The following is a 19,095-nucleotide window of genomic DNA, read 5'->3' as shown; positions in this document are numbered from 1 at the left end:
GTTATGCAAGGCCATGTTCCCTGTATGGGTGATTTAAGACAGATACTAGGTGTAACGGCCACAGTCACTGAGATCCAGTCTATTGAACAGCGTGCAGGTGTGCAGGACCACCCGGACTCCACTCTTTTAGTGGACGTTCAAGTTCCAGTTTTTTGCAATCAGAGAACTTTTTCCAGATCCACAGATTGCAGCACCATCCAGCTTCCCCTACACTGGTAAGGAAGCCAACACACATTATTCTGAGTGTGTCCAGAAATGGACAGACAGCACAGGCAGAGATCCCAGCCTGTCACCTTCTGAAACGGTCATGTTTAGAACAGCGATCCTGGCAGGATTGCCGCAGGATCTGCAGGATTTATTAAAAGCAGACCCAGACTTGATGTCTGGTGATGAACCTAGATTTAAAAGACATTTGGATTATCATTGCAAATTATACTTGGAGAAAAAGGGCAAAGCAGAGGGAGAGGTTGAGCAACTGAGGACACAATTACTGAAACTTCAACTTGCACAGGCCAGAAAAGAATCCACTCAGGATAAAAAAGGTGTTAAAAAGGAGGATAACATGATGAGTTTAATCCCCTCAGAGCCAGCAGCAATGATGTGGCAGGCTCAGGCATTCAGAGGCCGGGGCAGGAGAAGGGCTGCATATTTTGGAGGACGTGGACCACCCAGGAGACCCCCCCCAGCAGCAGCTGGAGATGGATGCTTCATCTGTAGCGCTCCAGATCATTGGGTACAGAACTGCTCACAACGAGGTACCCAACAGCAACATGCACAGTCTAGGGGCCGAGGGCGACCTGGACAGCACCCACGACCGCTCCAAGCCCCTCCTCCACCGTGGAAAGAACCACAGGGGTGGCAAGTTGGACAATACCACTAGGGGTGCCCAGGAGGCCAGGAACCATTTGGTGATGCAGGAGCCATGGTCCCTTTCAAGCTCAGAGGTACTCCCATGATGGGACTGATAGACACTGGTGCCACCTGTTCCTCTATAAATTGTCAGTTGCCTCCATCTGCTCTGACAAATGAAAATATGAACCTTGTTGGCTTCTCTGGGAAACCCCAAAACCTGCAAAGAACTATTCCACTGACATTTCAACTGGCTGGTCAGACGGTGGAACATTCATTTGTGCATTCACCACAAACGCCTGTGAATCTGTTGGGACGGGACATTCTTGTCAAAACAGGAGCCAGCATCCTATGTTCTGCAGATGGGATACAGATCGCCTTCCCAAATGGACATGTTCTGGCTGGGTGCCATGCCACAGAGTATGACGGACAGTGGTTGTTGCAGCCTCAACCACAGCCAACCCCCACGGCAGACATCTACTGGGCCCTGCTCGATCCCGAGTCTTCTGACACGCCAGGTGTATTCCACGAATTCCAGGTATGGAAGCCATGGATTCTGTCTTTGAAGCCCTATTTTCCGCCTCTGGATGACCTGCACTGCACACTATATTATGACAGAGAGGATGATCAACTATATCAGGAAGCATTTCATCAGGTAGAAGGCCACACGTGGCATTTGAACTCCACTGATATATATATCGGCCCTGAGGGTGTAGCAGCTCATTGTGCATTAACACATTCACAAATGCAATGGTATCGGATGTCAAACACAGCGGTACCGCACATTTCATTAGCATTATCCCCTGGTCATGAGGCTCGGCAACTCGGGCCTATGACAAAAAGGGGAGTTAACAACACAGATTGGCAAAACTGTGCTCTTCCAGGTGTCCAATTTTCTCCCTCTACAAAAATGTACAGGATAACTTTGCCTTTAACGACGAACTCCGCAGTCCTGGAGCATGTGTGCATCGCCAGACATCATGGAAGAGAGATGACAGACCATGAAGATGCAGAGGTGATGTTAAAAACACTGCCTGCCTCTTTATGGTCCACAGGTCCATTTGATGTTGGTTCATGCTCTGCCGTCCCTCCGGTGGAGATTCAAGTAACTGCAGGAGCACAGGTGTTCAGACCGCAGTACCGATGGGTGCAGGAAGCAGATGCAGGGATGGAGGAAACTCTGACTGGGTTGTGGAACTCAGGTGTCATTGAGCATTCGCATTCTTCGTGGTGTACTCCTTTGAGACCGGTTTTAAAAGCAGATGGTAAAACTTATCGAATGGCACATGATTTAAGGGCTGTTAATGATGTAACCATCACTCCAGTCCTTCCTGTGCCTGATCCACATCGCATGCTTTCAACTTTAACCCCACAATGTGTGTGGTTCACTGCTATTGATTTAGCAAACGCCTTCTTTTGCATTCCATTACATGAGAACAGCAGACACCTCTTCGCATTTCAGTATAAAGGTGTCCGCTTGCAGTACACACGCTTGCCACAAGGATTTAAAAATTCTCCTGGCATTTTCAATCAATGTTTGAAGTCTCTTTTGCAGGATACTGTGCTTCCAGAGGGATGTGTTTTGTTGATGTATGTTGATGATCTTCTGCTCGCAGCTCCAACTGCGGAAACCTGTCTTCAGGCAACAAAAGATCTTCTCCTGAAGCTGTATGATTTGGGTTTCAAAGTCTCTCAGAAGAAACTGCAATGTTGCAGAAGGGAAGTCACATTTTTAGGCAGAACTGTTTCCAGCACAGGATCATCGATGTCCACAGAACATAGAATGTCTATTTTGCAGCATAAACGTCCAGAGACAGTAAGAGAAATGTTGGCATTTTTGGGTCTTTGTGGTTACAGCAGACATTTTCTTCCTTGTTTTGTGGAGCGCACTGCCCCCTTGAGGTCAATGATTAAAGAAAAGGGTGCAACTAACCTCGCGGCTGTGCTGGACTGGACCCCAGTGACTGATGAGATTTTTGTAACATTAGTGCAAGACATGGCATGCGCTGCTGCTCTCGCAGCCCCAGATTATACTCAGCCATTTTTTCTCGATGCTACAATGACGCCCACAGTTGTTAATGCTGTTCTTTTCCAGAAAAATCAGGGCAGACGGGATGTGCTAATGTATTGTAGCATCTCCCTGGATGCCGTTGAAGCCCGTTCGCCACTATGTACTCGTTATGCTGCAGGTTTGGCGAAAGTGATTCTCAAAACAGCACACATCGTGATGTCACATCCGTTGATAATTTTGACGGAGCACTCAGTCACATCATATGTTGCGTCATCATCTTTCACGCTATCGTCTTTAAGACAGACGAGGCTGCTGAAAACTCTGACAGCTCCGAACATCTAGTACCAACACACTGGCATTAATATGTCAGAGGGAATTTCTATGGATCCTCATTCTTGCTCTGTAGCTGTGGCGAAAGAACTGCGAACCAGGCCAGATCTGGAAATGAAGCCTCTTCCAGAAGGAAGAATTCTCTTTACAGATGGTTGCTGTTTTCGCTCAACATCTGGAACTCTGCAGGCAGCGGCTGCTGTGGTGGAGTGCTCTAAAGGTGAGTTCATCACCCTAACATCACAAATTTTGACAGTTAAACCATCGGCCCAAGCAGCAGAGGTCTTGGCTCTGTGCTTGGCCCTTGAAGCTGCACCTGGAGAACAGGTAACAGTCTACTCTGACTCTGCTTATGCAGTGTCGGCTGCATTGTTAGATCTTGCTGCATGGAAGAGGAACTGTTTTCTTACAGCTAGAGGGGAGCCTATCGCTCATAAGGACCTGATGCAGCGCCTGGAGCTTGCACTGCAACTGCCTTCCAGAGTGGCTGTGGTCAAAGTTCCAGGTCACAGTAAAGGTAACACCCTGACAACACGAGGAAATAACGCTGCTGACGCGGCTGCTAAGGCAGCAGCAGGGTACACCCCCACACATCAAATGGTGAGTGTTTACACACCACCTGAGCTGTTGGACAGCCCCACACATGATGACCTGGTGACCCTGCAATCCACAACCTCGCCAGAGCAGAAATCATACTGGCTTCAAAAGGGTGCCGTGAGATCATCAGATGGCTTGTGGGTGGGTCCATATGGTCAGCCTGTGGTACCAGACGGACCTCTTCTTCAACGCATCCTCAAGGAAAGCCATGGTCCAGCGCATCTGGGACCATCTATCATGATGACAAAGCTGCTCATGTGGTGGCACCCCAGGTTGCGTGATGTCTGTCATGATTATGTGCACAACTGTACAGTGTGTCAGTCCTATAATGTTAGGCCCACCCTCAAACCTATGCCAGGGAGTTTTGACTCTGCCCCCTGGCCAGGAGCCGAGGTTGTGATTGACTACACTGACATGATCAACCCCGTGCAAGGTAAGCGATATTTGCTTGTTGTTGTTGATTCTTTTTCAGGGTGGCCTGAAGCTTATCCTTGCAAAAGAGAGGACTCCATCTCAGTGATCAAAGCACTGGTAAATCACTACATACCCACACATGGTTTTCCTGCTAAAATCAGATCTGATAATGGGACTCATTTTAACGGTAAGCACCTCCAGCAAGTTGAAGCCTCTCTTGGATTGCAACATAAGTTTGGTTGTGTTTAGCATCCTTCTTCACAGGGCTCTGTGGAACGCATGAATCGCACGCTCAAAGAAAAATTGGCAAAAATATGCACCTCAACTAATATAGATTGGGTTACTGCTCTTCCTCTAGCTTTGTTAGCCGTCAGACAATCCATAAATCGCAGAACAGGTTTCTCTCCGTTCGAACTTTTGACCGGTAGATTAATGCCAGGTCCTTCGTCGACTATTAGACCCTTAGACGACGCCCACTCACCCAATAGGTCCTTGGTTACCTATTGGAAGTTGTTGCATGCTTTTGCCTCCACTTTTTCTGCGCAGGTTAAGGATAAGGACGAGCCTCCAGCTGAACCACCAGGTGATAACCTGGCTGACTGGACTCACGTGTACCTGAAAGCGTTCAAAAGGAAGTGGTCAGAACCCAGGTGGACGGGTCCTTATCGTGTCACGGCTCGAACGACGTCTGCTGTGCAGCTGCAAGGCAGAGACAATAAGTGGTATCATTACTCGATGTTGCGACCTTGCTATTCACAGGACAGTGGACAGGACGTCTGATTGACCTTGACGGTGCACAGGACTGTTTGTTGTTTTTTGTGTTTACTTCATTTTATATTTTTACTTCATTTTATATTTTTACTTCGATTTATGTTTTTACTTCAATTTCTATTTTTGCTTTAGATTAGGATTTTTACATTCAATTTCGATTTTGGGATTCAACTTATTTTTTCTATAATTTTGTCTAGTTTTGTATTTTGTGTTTTGCCCCTGTCTGCCTTTGCGATGTTTCCTTCTACTACTGGCCTGGGCCTTCCTCAGGCCAAGAGAGGGAAATGGACATGGGGAGTTATCAGTTTTGTTATATTTTTCCTATTTCTTTTATGGATCTTCTTCCTTGATTTACCTGAGATTCGAGCTAATCGTACTAAATATAACCTGACTCAATCCCATAGGCAGACTGCTACAGGACGTAACAGAACAAGGCGAAGTACATTTTATGATGCCTGGACGTATACCAGGGAAGCTGAACAACTCATGTGTGGCCCTCTTCCGCCCCCTTTAGGGTTCCCGTATTTTTGCTACAATCCCAATCAGACACTAGATGTGTTAATTATAGCACCAAGGGACAGTTTCAGACATAACCACTGGGGAACAGCAAGTAAGTGGCGAGGCTATCACTGGTACATTCGGGGATTGTTGGGGGATGGAGGATGGGGATCAATATTTAGATCCACAGCAGAATCATCTTGGAAGAAAGGTTCCTATGGGTGGACACCCCGAGCTCGTGAGTGGTCCAGAATAATTTCTAATTTTACTGTTTCAGATTCGTTTTTCACTTTCCGTGTTAACACCACTGGTCAGCCTTTCCCTGTTTCTACACAGGGTTACATCACTTTTTGCTCACGATTGCTCATTTGTGCATGGGCAAATGGAAAAGATCCGTGTTGGCAGATTATGTTTTGTCCAGACTTTAATGCTACCACCACCACTCTCTTACGGACAGGATTAGGCTTCAGTCCAGTCAAACAGGTAAAAATCATAGAAGGAACTCCTTCCACAGATAATTGGTTCCAGATTGTGACAGGTATCAGCGGGGAAGCCAACAACTGGTTGCTGATGGTCGAACAAGCAGCAAATGTAATAAAGGGAGACTGTGTTGTGTGTATGGGACCCCGTCCTTTGTTACGTGTGGTTCCCGCAGCAGTTCCAGCAGAATGTGTCGCTGACTTAATGACTAGCACAATTCCTTTTAGCCCGGACTGTCGGAAACTGGATCGCTTTTATCCTCTGGCCCCCAGTGATAAAAGTAAGCCTGTTTTTGACCGACGTGTGGCCCCTCAAAATTTCTCATGTTTCGTGTTACGTAATGGAAATGGTAGTCGATTTATAGGTAATGTTACTGACAATTGGTGTAATGACACACAAGTTCTGACTCATTTCCAGCCACTCTCACGAGCGGATATTTGGATATGGTGTGGCACAAATCAAATATTTGACAGATTACCCCTGAATGCCGCCGGACGGTGTGCATTGGTCACTTTGATCTTACCCGTTTTTATTCAACCCACAGCTTTGACAGGTGTCGCACCCCCGCTGACCCACCAGCCTACCTGGAGATGGTCCAAGCGTGACACGGGCTGGATGGGCCAGAATGATCCGACATACATTGACTCTCTTGGTGTCCCTAGAGGCGTTCCAGATGAGTATAAATTAGTGAATCAGGTGGCTTCTGGGTTTGAGAGTATTCTCTTATGGATTACCCCTAATAAAAACGTTGACAGAATTAACTACATCCATTACAATGTTCAGAAGTTAGGCAATTACACTGTTGCAGGTTTTGAAGCTGTGCATGAACAATTGAAGGCCACCTCCCTCATGGCATTCCAAAACAGAATTGCATTAGATATGTTATTGGCGGAGAAATCTGGTGTTTGTGGTATTTTTGGTGATCAGTGTTGTACTTTTATTCCCAATAATACGCAAGCTGGTGGTAAGTTGACAGTGGCTATTGACGGTATGCGCACATTAAATAAGAAAATGAAGGACCATTCAGGTGTTGACACATCCATGTGGGATGACTGGATGAAAGTGTTTGGTCCCTGGAAAAATTTGATCTCCTCTATTCTTGTTGCAGTTGCCGTCTTTACAGCTATTCTCACTCTGTGTGGTTGTTGCTGCATTCCCTGCATTAGGTCACTTCTGACACGCCTCATAGAGAAAGCGGTGGGCGACAAGGATCGTGAGCAGGGGCAATATGCCATGTTGCCTGTCAGTGATCCTTTTCCCCCACCCCAGCTGTCAACTCAGTTTGTGTGATTTTGTTCTGCCTTAACATGTCTCGCATTCCTCCCCCTTAATTCCAGGTGTTCTTTTGCTTTACAGGAACTGTTAACTTTTTTACGGTTATGCTTTTTTACTATTTGAATTTGAATTACACTGAATTAGACTTTGAATTTGTTTTATTTACCTTATTTACTACTTTAGTTTTTGTACTGTGTAACTTTTATTAATGACATTGTGCCAAGGGGTTAGGTCGATCTTGTGAGCATGGGCATCCTTAGGGGTGGTTGTCGCAGGAGCACGGAACCGTCGCGAGACTTTTCCTGTCAGACTATACACTGAATGTTTAACTGATGCTCCAGACAGGTTTCGCTCGCACGTTCATGCATGGACGCCTAACTCCTTTGAAATATTTTGTGTTCCAGATTGTGCGGGCTTTAGACCACAGCTGTCAGGTTAGGTTAGGTTTGTAATGTTTTGTTGTTTTTGAGTGTTGTAGTGTTAAGTCTTTTAGGTGATCACACTTTGTGTGATCAAGAGAGGGAAATGTAGAAAATGTATGTTTTAATATCTTATTCTTCATTATGTTATAGCTTTATCTTTAGTGTGAAGTGAACTCATTTTGAACTCATCAGGACTTATTTTCCAGTGACCTTCACTTGTGCTTTGTAGTTGCAGCAGCAACTAGGACTTCTTTGTGCAAAATCTAGGAGTTTCCAGAGACGCGATAAATATGTCAGGGACTACATTTCTACTATCTGGGTTGAACACCTTATCCTTGGGAAAGTGTTCAGGTTCGTGTTCTCATGTGGAGGATGAAGCTGACCTCTGATCTCGTGCCGGCGATGGAGTATTCGTTTGGCTGGTATGATTTACTTTGGACCAGAGGAGGACTCTTTTTGATCATGGATTGTGTGCGCCGGTGAATGGCCCCTACCCCTGGAAAGGCGGAGCGGATCTGGACTTTGCAACCTTCAGCTATTGGCCGGTGGAAGCACGAGGGATACCGGCTGACGAATCAGAGTGTTCCGGGGCGGAGGACCAGCGGCCATGATCTTTCCGGAAGGCGGAGATTCAAACACATCTTAAAAAGACTGTTTTCAAACTTTTTCATTGTTCTTGGGTAAATCTACGAATAATTCGCATGTAACTTGTGCGTCAGTAGATCTTTACTTGAGAATCCAGATATCTGCATTAATGTTTTAATCTGTGCTTTAGAACTATTGTCAGGGAAATAAACTCAGTGTGTTTTTGAACCGGTTGAATCCTTGTTTGTTTTACCACTCTCGACTATCGAACACGCATGGATGGAAAGAACTGAGAAACGGACGATTTCTTTCCTTCAGCCGCTACTTACGTGTCTCTGTGACCCACATTCGTTCAAGACGGGAAAAATCAAAACAAGAATTATCGAAAAATATCATAAGATTTAGGATGCCCAAGCGTGCTGCTTCCCCATACCGCAGCGGTTCTCCGTCTGTCGGCCAGCCAGCTACCCGGATGGTGGCATGACAGGCAAACTAGCTCCGGCTGTCCGCGGAGCGAGCAATGCCCCGCCGCGAACAAGCTCGTTTGCTTGTTATGCCGGCATCCCGGTAGCTGGCTGGCCGGCAGACTGACAGCCGCTGCTGTATGGGGTGTTTTACTTCAGGGTCGCACAGGAAAATTAATATTTGGACTTGCTGAGGGAACTTGTCTTTTATTAACATACTTGTTGGCAATGAATTTACATCCAAAGGCTACGTGTTTCGTACGCATCCCACCATGCATCAAACATATCCCCTAATGCATTGTTAATGACTTATTATGAATTATTATTTCGTTAGAACAAATTAATTATTTTGTGGGAACTAAATATTATTTCGTGGGCCGGATTTTTTTTGTCAGTTTAACTAGTTTAACTTTTGATGCTCATTTAATAGCTAGCCATTTTGTAGAAAAAAGCCTGTACACTGACTTTAAAACTTGCAAAGCGACGCATGGATGCGATAGCTCCGATATTGCTCGTCCTTTTTGTTGCTCCGCTAATGCTAGGTTGGGGGTGTGAGGGACTGTAAGCTAACAGGAGAGAGTAAACAAAGGGATGATTGACACCAACAGCCCTGCCCACAACTCTGAGGTGAATTTCCAAATGAACTACTGCCGCTCTGCAGAAACTATGTGCTAGAAAACCACACAGGTTTTTTTGATTTTGACTCAAAACAAACATCATCATCATAATTAAAAGACCACCTAGAAAACTTTGACAATAGCTCAAAAGATGATCGGAGTGGAAGTTTATGCCGTGGTAAATGAAATCCATCTACCTTCAGGACACACTTTATCTACCTTTCCGGATCATGGGGTTCTGGAGCCAACCCAGATATGGAAGGGTGAAAGCAAGGTATGCCCTGAACAGGTCAGCAGTCTGTTGCAGGGCCATACAGCCAAAACACCCACACGCCCTCACATGCACACCTACGGGCATATTAGAGATACCGATGAACTTCTGAAGCATGTTTTTGGACTGTGGGAGGCAACCAGGGCACCCAGAGAAAACCCACACATGCACAAGGAGAACATGCAAACCCCAGCTGAAATTTGTTTTACTAAATGTGGGGAAAAAATGTTTAAAAAAATGAAACATCTTCTCATCATATTTATTCGAAAGCAATTTCACAGAAATGGCAAAGCTTGCCTGACCAGGAATAAACACAGATCTGGCAGACAGAGAAATCCAGAAACAGGATTGAACAGGCATCCAGAGCAGACACAAGACAGGACGGCCCGAAGGCTGCAGGTAAACCAGCAACCCAACAGCCTAGACCCGTGCTTCTCAATTATTTTTTGCCAGGCCCCCCGTAGGAAAAATCAAATGTTTTGCGCTCCCCCACCCCCACACACTCGCCGCTGTGACAAAATATTAGGTTGGTATCTATAAAAATTGTCTAAGTATACCTAAAATTTTATATTTTAACAATAACAAAAGAAAAAATCAAAATAAATCCACTTTCAACAAATATTATCTTTATTTTGCCACAGAAACCCTGTTCTAGTCTAAAACAGAAAAGAAGCTTAAAGTGCCTGAAATAAAAAAAATCTGTCATTCATTATTTAAACTAGAAACATTTTGACCAATTGAACCATTTGATGCTGAGAAAAATAATTCAATTAATAAATAAAATTAAATGTAAATTGATCTGAAACATTAACACAGCAGCACCAATATATTTAACGTTTTTAGTCTGAAGAAATAGGTTGTGCTGATTTTTTTTCTAAATGATGATTGTTTAATTATGATCTCATAAAGTGGAGATGTTTTACTGCATTACCTGCTGTCTGTTTGTCAAATACTGAAACCAACTAAACGACAGGCAGACAAAGAATACATTTATGGAAAACAAAGACACGTCATCAAAATGTCTACAATAGTTCATAAAGAATGACATTATTATCACGAGCTGATGAATCTAAAGGCACATGTTGATCCAGGTGTTGCACAATCTAGCACTCCGAGTGCCCCGTTCCACCTGGCAGCCTGAGCCCTCTACCCCTCCCCTTTCATTCTCACACACGCGTGTGACAGGAGACAGGAGCAGCTGCAGGGACGGGAGTTCACAGTTTCAGGCTGTTACTAACTCTGTCATATAACAGATAATAGGAAACCATGAGTGGCTCAGTTTTTTTTCCAAGCACTGAGCCGCTGTCACCACCGCCCCCCGTTACATTTGCGCACCTGTGCCTTAAACTGCTACTACTGTGTGCCCCCCCTGGCATCGCGTGGGCGCGCCCCACTATTTGAGAAGCACGGTTCTAGACTAAGACAGGGGGAGGGGCTAGATAAGACTGACACAGGCAGAGGAGGAGCTGAATCCTGTTAGCCTCGATCTGGAAGTGCTTCCAGAGGTTTGGGAGAGTTTTGCAGGTCAGTTTTTGGAGGCGTCGACATTTAACTCTAGTCACAAACCAAAAAAGGGAATATATATTAAGAAGCTTGTTGGTGCATGCACGTGTATTCTCACACCGGTGGATCATGCAAAGCTGAAAACTTATGGCAGATGGACTTGGATCCCACCTGTTCCTGTCTAATCATTAACACCCAGGTCAACACGGAAACAAAGGAGACGGTCTGCAGAAGCGACCCCACATATTCTCATCCTGCATCAAAGAAATCAGAGGTTAGATTGGAGTCACTCTACCTTGACCAAATAGCAGCAGCTAGGTGTGATAAATAAAGATGTTTTGACAGAGTGGAGTGCAGCAGTGCTCTGCATGAGGAATGGGAAGAGGCAACTGCAGCTGGATTGGGCCTGAGATCCCTTTGTCATCACAGATTTTCCGTGGTAAGTAAAGATCTCTCAGGGAATAGAAACAGTTGAAGGGACATCTTTGAAGGCTGGTTTTAATGTCCGGCAGCAGACCTGGACTGAGGAACCAGACTGTTTTCACTATTCTTCTTTCTAAATGCATCTTTGAGTGAAAATTTTACCCCTGCCACACGCTCAAAAACATACCAAGTAGTTTTTAAATGAATATGGGATGGCCACATGACTTTGCCAAAAGTCTTGAGTTTGGCGCCGTTCACATCTTCATAAAATTTCACACAGCGCCAGTTTAAGTCTACAATGACAACCAAAGTTTTGACCCTTTACCATACCAGCTACGAATTTAAACTCTTCCAGGGGATTTTTATCTTTTGCCTCTTAACTCCTTGACCATTATAGGGAAGCTACTTGAGAAAAAAAATGTTGGCTTTAAGTTTGTAGATTGTTAACAGTGTTAACGTGTTGAAATCACAAAAGTGGGGTTCCTCTGTCACTCAAATATTTTTCACTGAAATATTGTGAAAATGTATTACACGAGTCCCCGGCTCAAGCCTAGTGAAATTGTCACAAGAACATGCAGACGACTGGATCCAAATGGATGCAGCAGATTTATTAGCTCAGCTAAAAGTCCACAAAGCTAAATCAGGGTCAATAACAGGCATGAGATCATCAGAAGAGGGAGGGGGTAGTCGGCCCGTTTTACACAGAGACCCCGGCGCTCGTTTCACCTTCGTGAAGCAGAGTGGTTTGGCACAACGTTTCGGGGTATGTGTCAACTAGCGCATATCACGTGGTTGATGACGTATGAAGCGCCAAATGCATCAGTCAAACCACGGTTCAGATGTCACTAGTGTCTGAACTGTTTGGCACGCCATTCCCTATAAATGCATATGAATACCAAACAAAGTTTCTCGACCAGTTCTGTTGTTTCCCCTGTATCTGAATCAATGTCAGTTACTTTGCCATGGTTCCTGGCAAAAACATGTTCTGTGGCTTAGGATCGTTTCAAATTGGTTTCGCCTAATAAGGAGAAACACTATTAACGTTGTTCATAAACGGAGTGGCTTTATGAATTTATGATGACAAGGTAATGTAGTGACTAAGTTGCTGGTGTTTGCATCTGAAGGTTGTGAGTTCAGAGCAGCATTTTACATTTTTGCCTTGCGTTTATTTTCTTCATGTGATGTATGTTTTGTAGTGTCAAGAAAGCACTTCTCACAGAAATCTTCACACATTGTGTTGTTTTGGGTTTTTTAATTATCATTTTCACAGAGAACAGGTCCAAAGTGTGTCACAAACAATACTTTGCACTGAGTGTGGCTCAGTGCAGTGCTCAAGTATGCTGTGATTGATTGAGTGAATTAAAGTCAGGTGTGTGGCATCCAGGAATTGCACGCTGGGTGTGCTGGGAGTTGAAGTGCTTTCAGTACTCTGGAGACTGCTCCCGCCGGTGACCAGAGGGGGAGACCTGGTTCTGACTTCTGACAGAAATGATCGAACATCCAATATAATTATAATAGGAATGTAGCAAAAAACCTCTGTTGTCAATGAATTTCAAAAATGGACTTTTACGGAGTCTTCTAAAAATGACATAGACCTGCACCCCCAAGCAACCCAAGCATAAAATGGTTGCCATGGCAATAAAACCAATGTAAAAGCTCCCTTTTTTGAAAAGCTCCCCTTTTTTTGACATGCAGCTCTGACCAGAGTGGCATAGGCAGAAGGTGAGAGTGAGGGGCGGGTAGCAACCGCTCAGCCAGTGAGGGCGAGTAGAAAAGGGACTGCAGGGGCAGGTAGCGCCGGCGGCCCATATAATGTCTCTCATGGATTTCAATTGATTTCGCTGCTTCTTATGGACACCTATAGTCAAGCACATAGCCACAATCTGTTTTCTTTTGTACTCAAGGATATTTTATAAACCATTTTATAATTACAAAAAACAGAAAAGTAAGGTCTGAACAACTGCTGCTAAAAACTGTTAGTGGTTTAAAAAAACAGTGAATAAGTTTTGTGAATAAATCAAAATGCACTCACAGCTTGTCTGGTTACTTTGGCATTTACAAATTGCAGAAACAGCGACAAACCTGACACAGTGTGCTGTTTTTCTCAGCCATCAGAGATGAGCTGTGGCTCTTCCTCATCCCGGCTGGTCTCTCTCTCATCTTACTGGGGGTGTTCCTGGAGGAGGTGGGCTTCATCTTGCGCCATGTGGTCTCCTCTCGACGAAAACGCCTTTATCTCTGGATCTTAGGAATGTACCCGGTAAAACCAGTCCTTCCACTCTCTTATAGGAGCACCTTTCTCTGACAACTAAACCATCAAAATTAGGTTTTTCTCAATTCATTGGCTCCAAGATGGACACACCATATTTTTCATTGTTGTTGCAGGCCTTTGCCTTGACGTCCCTCATATCCCTGTACGTTCCACGCTCCTCTTCACTCTGCAATTTTATTGCATCATTGTGAGTCAGAGACAGCACAAACATGCACAGTTTGCTGGTTCTCCACTGCCTAAACTGGTGTTCCTGTGCAGGTATCACTCCATCACTCTGCTGAAATTCATGGGACTCATTACAGACTTTTTTGGAGGAAAGGCCTTTATGCTGGCTGCTCTGTCTGGAAAGAAAGTATCTCCAGATCCCTTCCCCTGCTGCTGCTGCTGCTGCTGTCTTCCAATGGTGGCCATTAACAGGTACTCCAAGTCCTACAAGTTGTTTCATCATTTATCTATTCCACATTTCTGTCCATATGTTCAGTAAATCAAAATGCTTTGATCCAGGGATCTTAACTGTCTTGTGAACTCTGAGCAAAAGTGGTTGTTTATTGCTGACTATCTTTTGAGGAGTGTGTTGTTTAAAGCTCTAAGTCATGAATCTTTAAAAGAAATCTGGCTAAATCAAACCTAAAGTGCAGCGATATTGTGTCAACATGAAACAGACCATTGAGTAAGAAAGACATTGAAGAAAGATTTAATGCTTAAATGTACCACCAACGTGTCACAAAGGCATGGCATATTTTTCACTGTGCAAAATTTAATAGATCAAAATTCATCAGAAATTCGAAAAAACGAGACTTTAACCTGATTGATTAGCAATGCCAGTTGGATGTAGTGACAGAAAAGTGTTTCTGCTGCTAAACGTGAATTGAATCACACATATACTTCATGTTACCAACGGTTCTTCCCTATTATATTAATTGTTTTTTTCCGTTAAGTGGAATAATGTGGTAATTAAAAAGTAACATGCCGTTCATCTAAAGTTTCATGTTTATCCTTCTTTAGCTATTTACCTGACTCAAACAGACTGTTTGTGTTTCTGTTGTTGATACTGCATTGTTGCGTGCAGCCCTGCCTCTTACCTCTTGTCTCCTGTGTGCAGAAGCAGTCGTGGATGGATGATGGTTGCTGTGCTGCAGCTCTCGGTGGTCCGCAGCTTCCTGTTCTTCATCACCTTGGTATTGTGGACAGATGAGCAATACGATTATGGAGATGTGAGTGTGCCTCATCCTTACAAACTTGTTATCCATCATGGGGGAACAGGCACATTTCAGGGGGATGTGGGGGGATATGCAATGATCCCCTTGATGATGTTGAGTTTTGGTTCAGGGGGGTCCAGCAGGCAGCAAGGCAGGGGCCAATCCCTTCTGCCCAGGAAGAGGGCAACAGTGAGAGACAGGGGCCTCTGAATAGTAAGGTTTAAATCAGGATAAGGATAAGGAGGCGGGGAACATGAAGGCAAGGACCAGATCCAGCACCACAGGGACATGGACACCCAAAATCTTAGATGTGATGTGGTTCAAGTGAACCTATCTGAAACTGTTAACTGCCCACAGCAACGCTGATTAGGTTGAAAGCAGGACTTGCTGAACTGTTCTTTATTCTTTTCTAGGTGGATTCGGTCAATCCAAACCTGTATGTGAATGCCATTATCTGTGTATCAACCTTTGTGTCCTTCTATGGGCACCTTCTGTTTTACAAAGCCACCAAGAGTGCTCTGCATGGCTATGGACTGAGAGCCAAGTTCATCTGCATCATCGTTGTGTTGGTGTTGTGTGGGCTGCAGAGCGGCATCCTAGAGACCTTAGGCGCTTTGGAGGTCATTCCCTGCACTCCACCATTCTCTGTCCTGACCAGGTCCCAAAGTAAGTTGATGGAGATTAATCCGGTCCAGATCAAACTGGCGCTCATTGTGTTTAGATCAATAAGAAAAGGCAGTGTGAGCTTCATCGTGTTGTAGATGTTCTTTGGATTTTGTGAAGCAGTAGTGAGGAAAACAGAGCAAGACCACATTATAGAGTTACCTCGCTACATCGTGACTCACCTTTCGCGGTTTCGCTGTTTTGATTTGCTTTTTTTTAACAGCACATTGTGTTCTGTGTCCTGAATGGGCGTTGATCTTGTCATGCAGTGTCTTGTGTACAGAGACACTGCACATGCAGCTCGACAGTTAGGCGATATAAATATTGAGATCGGATCTTAGTTTTCATTCTATAATCCTAGACTTATTTTTTTATGAAGGTTTGAACTTTGAGAGTTTAAAAAAGAGAGAAGAGTAAGAAAATATTCATGTCTGTCTGAGAAAAGTCTAAAGTTTGTTGTGAAGGCTTTTACTGCCGTAAAACATCTCTAATCCTACTTTGCCCATTTCACCCAGTGTGGGTTATTCATGGATTCATGTATTCCCCGAGATAAACGAGGTAACGCTGTATTTTTGTTGTATTTTTTAACTTATACATACAGGCAATATTTTGTCAAGATCATATAATTATTAAAAATAATTCACAATAAAAAACTTTATTGTTGATGAGATCAATACAATGGGTCACATCCTTACTCAGAATATTAACCTCTATGGATGACAAACAGCAATACTTGCACATTCAGAGTTTTTTTTTGGGTGTCAAATGAGAAGTAGCAGGTTTGCCAAACAAGAAGAAGGACTGGTATACTTATTTTTATGGAGAAATGTTATTATTATGTGGGATGATGACCCAAATACAGATGCCCAGAGGCATGATGGTAGCTAAAATACAAAAACGTCCCAGAAACCCCTTCAGGACTGGCCAGTGAGTAAAAAGGTCATCCCACGTATTTAGTTGAACAAGGAATACGGGGAGTGTTCCAGTCTGGAAGGAAGACAAAAATAATAGTTTCTCAGAAACCAACAAGAATCAGAAAGACAGGAAGTGGGGTGTCCCACAGATGCCGACACAACAGTCAGGAAAAGGAGACCGATGGTCACCCATTTGAACTCATGCCTTTGAAAGTTACCTGGAATGTGTGAAACAGCAACCCTCACCAGACAAAAGCCTAAAGGCCCGTACACACCGGGACGAATATTCGCCAGGCGTTATTCGCCAGCATTTTTCGCCACGTTTTTTGTGTTCACACCCAGGCGATTTTCGCTGACGATGAGCCGAGCGAACATGCAATTTCATTCCCTGACATTAGATGGCGCTTAATGTAAACAGAAATACTCCTGTACACAAGGTGGCGCTGCGCAACTTTACGCTTCTTAAAGTCGCTTTTCCCCTCAGAAGAAGAGAGCAAGTATTTACGCGCTTGTCAGAATAATACAAAGAAAACGTGAATATTTCAAGCACCAGTTGCTCCAATTGCTGCTTGAAATATACATAGTTATATTAGTTCAGGGATATTTTAGAATGTCCGTCATTATTTCTTTGCGGCAGTGTAGACGCTACTTGACGTCTATCTTCTTCGCTGGTATGTGTGCTCAGCAAGGCAGTTTTGTGTTTGAGCGCCCCCAAGTTGTGTTTTACTGTAACTTCAGAAGCTCCAGACACGTGTGCAAAAGCGGCATTCTCATTGGTCGAATAAATTTCGACGCGACGCGTCGAAAAAAAAAAAACGAACCCAAAGCGTTTTGTTTTTTTTGACGCGTGGCGTTTTTTCGCGTCGGTGTGCACACTCTCATTGGTGCCCTTTGTTTAGTCACGAGGCGTTAAACGTCGGCGAAAATCGCAGGCAAAATTCGTACCGGTGTGAACAGGCCTTAAGAAAGCTGGTGTAGTTTTCTCACCGGTTTACTCTCAGTTCATAGTGACTCCCTCTGACCTTAAAGTAGACTACTTTTTACTTCTACCTGAGTAGTCTGTATGCAACCTAATTCATCTAGAGCACAGGTGTCAAACCCTCAAGGGCTGTCCTGCATGTTTTCTAACCAGCCTGCCATTGATGCGTATTAACTAAACACACCTGATCCAGGTAATCAGCAGCAGATGAGGCAGGATTTCTGAAAAACCAGCAGGAGGTCGGCCCTCGAGGCCTGGAGTTTGACACCCCTGATCTATAGACATATGTTGGATAGAACCTTGAACAGCTGCAACTCATGCCTTTCAAACCTGTCTTGTGCTCTCTTTCTAACCTTAGTGATCTACCACTACAGCGTGATTGTGGAGATGTTCTGCATTGGGCTGTATGCCCGCCACACTTTCCGCAAGGTGGAGCCAAGTGAGGAGAAGGAAACGGATGCTTCTTTGAACATCAGGAAGATGGAGAAGGCTGTTCAAACAGACCCTTCTCAGAGCATTCGACATGAGTCCCGCCTGGCGTCAGAGAAAGCTCGGCCTGGACTCTTATTTGGGAGCGCCACCAATGGGGGTTACAGCAGCGACAGTGAGGACAGCCTGTGCAGGATAGAGCATGCGCCTCTGGAGGATTTCCACTTTCCTCAGACTAAAGGGCAGCACCCAATCAGACTGGAACCTTTAGAGCAAAGACCTGGAGATCAGTCTGGCATAAATTTAAACCACTTTACAGTAAGGGCTGACATAAATTATCATGACTCTGAGGATGTCACTGTGGTTTGACCAGCAGACAGGACATTGAGAACATTTTCACTTCAGCATCAATCTGAAATCTATATCAATTTTATTTGTTTTCTTCACGCTGGGTGTGTGAGGATTCATGTTTAAGGAGATTTTTTTTCTTTTGTAAATGTGAAAGGTGCCTGTTTTTCAATTGGTTTTCAAGTCTGAAAGATGTTTTTACTCTGTAAAGCACTTTGTGTTGATGAGGTAAAAACAATGCCTTATAAATAAAGTTTGATTTGATTACAGTCGGGAAAGTTCAGCAGTGAGTTTGTATCAGTGTTGGTTTGAGTGAACAAGCGGGTTCTCACATTGTGATGTAGACCAGTGAGGAACCGCCCCTTCCAGGAAGAGACTGCACAGCCAGATCAGCCCCCAGACCAACACACACACACACACACTTTCTCCATGGAGCTAGCTGTGATCGGCTAAACATTTTCCCTTTATATCCACAATATGCACATCTGTCTTTGCAAAAGTTCAGATTTCGTTTGTTTTTGTGGGTGAAACTCTTGGATGACATCATGAAATGGGCGGCACCCACAGAAAGGCGGAGCCTCAGAGATCGAGTCGTGAAAATACCTAATATTTCATAAAAAATGTGTTCTTTTGTGAGCCAAAGGTCATACGTTATCATATAAATGTATATAGTTCAACATAAAAGGCTTATGGATAGTGTGATATCGGCCCTGTAACCCTTGTGCTATCCTAGGCACTTTACCATTTGGAGTTGGGTCATCTAGACCCTCTAGACAATGCG

The 19,095-nt window shown here is 44.3% G+C and overlaps 1 protein-coding gene and 1 long non-coding RNA gene across 3 annotated transcripts; both read left to right on the top strand.

Annotated features, from left to right (window-relative positions):
• Positions 1 to 1,247: 1,247 nt before the first annotated feature.
• Positions 1,248 to 2,603, top strand: LOC144993975 (uncharacterized). The gene is made up of 3 exons (XR_013657312.1): positions 1,248 to 1,387; positions 1,905 to 1,954; positions 2,466 to 2,603. It is a non-coding gene; the product is annotated as an uncharacterized LOC144993975 (long non-coding RNA).
• An 8,427-nt stretch (positions 2,604 to 11,030) lies between these two features.
• si:dkey-16n15.6 (organic solute transporter subunit alpha) lies at positions 11,031 to 18,583 on the top strand. Of its 2 annotated transcripts, XM_011493556.4 has the most exons (8): positions 11,031 to 11,361; positions 11,433 to 11,526; positions 13,619 to 13,770; positions 13,896 to 13,969; positions 14,041 to 14,199; positions 14,885 to 14,996; positions 15,395 to 15,647; positions 17,896 to 18,583. In XM_011493556.4, exons 2-8 carry the CDS (start codon positions 11,463 to 11,465, stop codon positions 18,333 to 18,335), a joined length of 1,254 nt encoding a protein of 417 aa, XP_011491858.1. In that variant the 5' UTR covers positions 11,031 to 11,361; positions 11,433 to 11,462; the 3' UTR covers positions 18,336 to 18,583. The 2 variants fall into 2 exon arrangements, with proteins under 2 accessions (XP_011491858.1, XP_078806200.1); XM_078950074.1 differs by having other exon boundaries at positions 11,293 to 11,526.
• The last annotated feature ends 512 nt before the right edge of the window (positions 18,584 to 19,095 follow it).

The sequence above is a fragment of the Oryzias latipes genome, chromosome 7 (assembly GCF_053564925.1).
Source record: "Oryzias latipes strain Hd-rR chromosome 7, Olatipes_Hd-rR_3.1".
In the NCBI taxonomy this organism is placed as follows: domain Eukaryota; kingdom Metazoa; phylum Chordata; class Actinopteri; order Beloniformes; family Adrianichthyidae; genus Oryzias; species Oryzias latipes.
Note: the sequence above shows the minus strand (reverse complement) of the source record. Positions and strands in the feature narration are given on the sequence as shown.

Excerpts from the sequence above, each read along its gene's own strand:
- si:dkey-16n15.6 (XM_011493556.4), top strand. The coding sequence starts at position 11,463 with ATGGGAAGAGGCAACTGCAGCTGGATTGGGCCTGAGATCCCTTTGTCA. Across the intron at positions 14,200-14,884 it reads CCAATGGTGGCCATTAACAG|AAGCAGTCGTGGATGGATGA; the intron begins GTACTCCAAGTC and ends TCCTGTGTGCAG. Across the intron at positions 15,648-17,895 it reads TGTCCTGACCAGGTCCCAAA|TGATCTACCACTACAGCGTG; the intron begins GTAAGTTGATGG and ends TTCTAACCTTAG.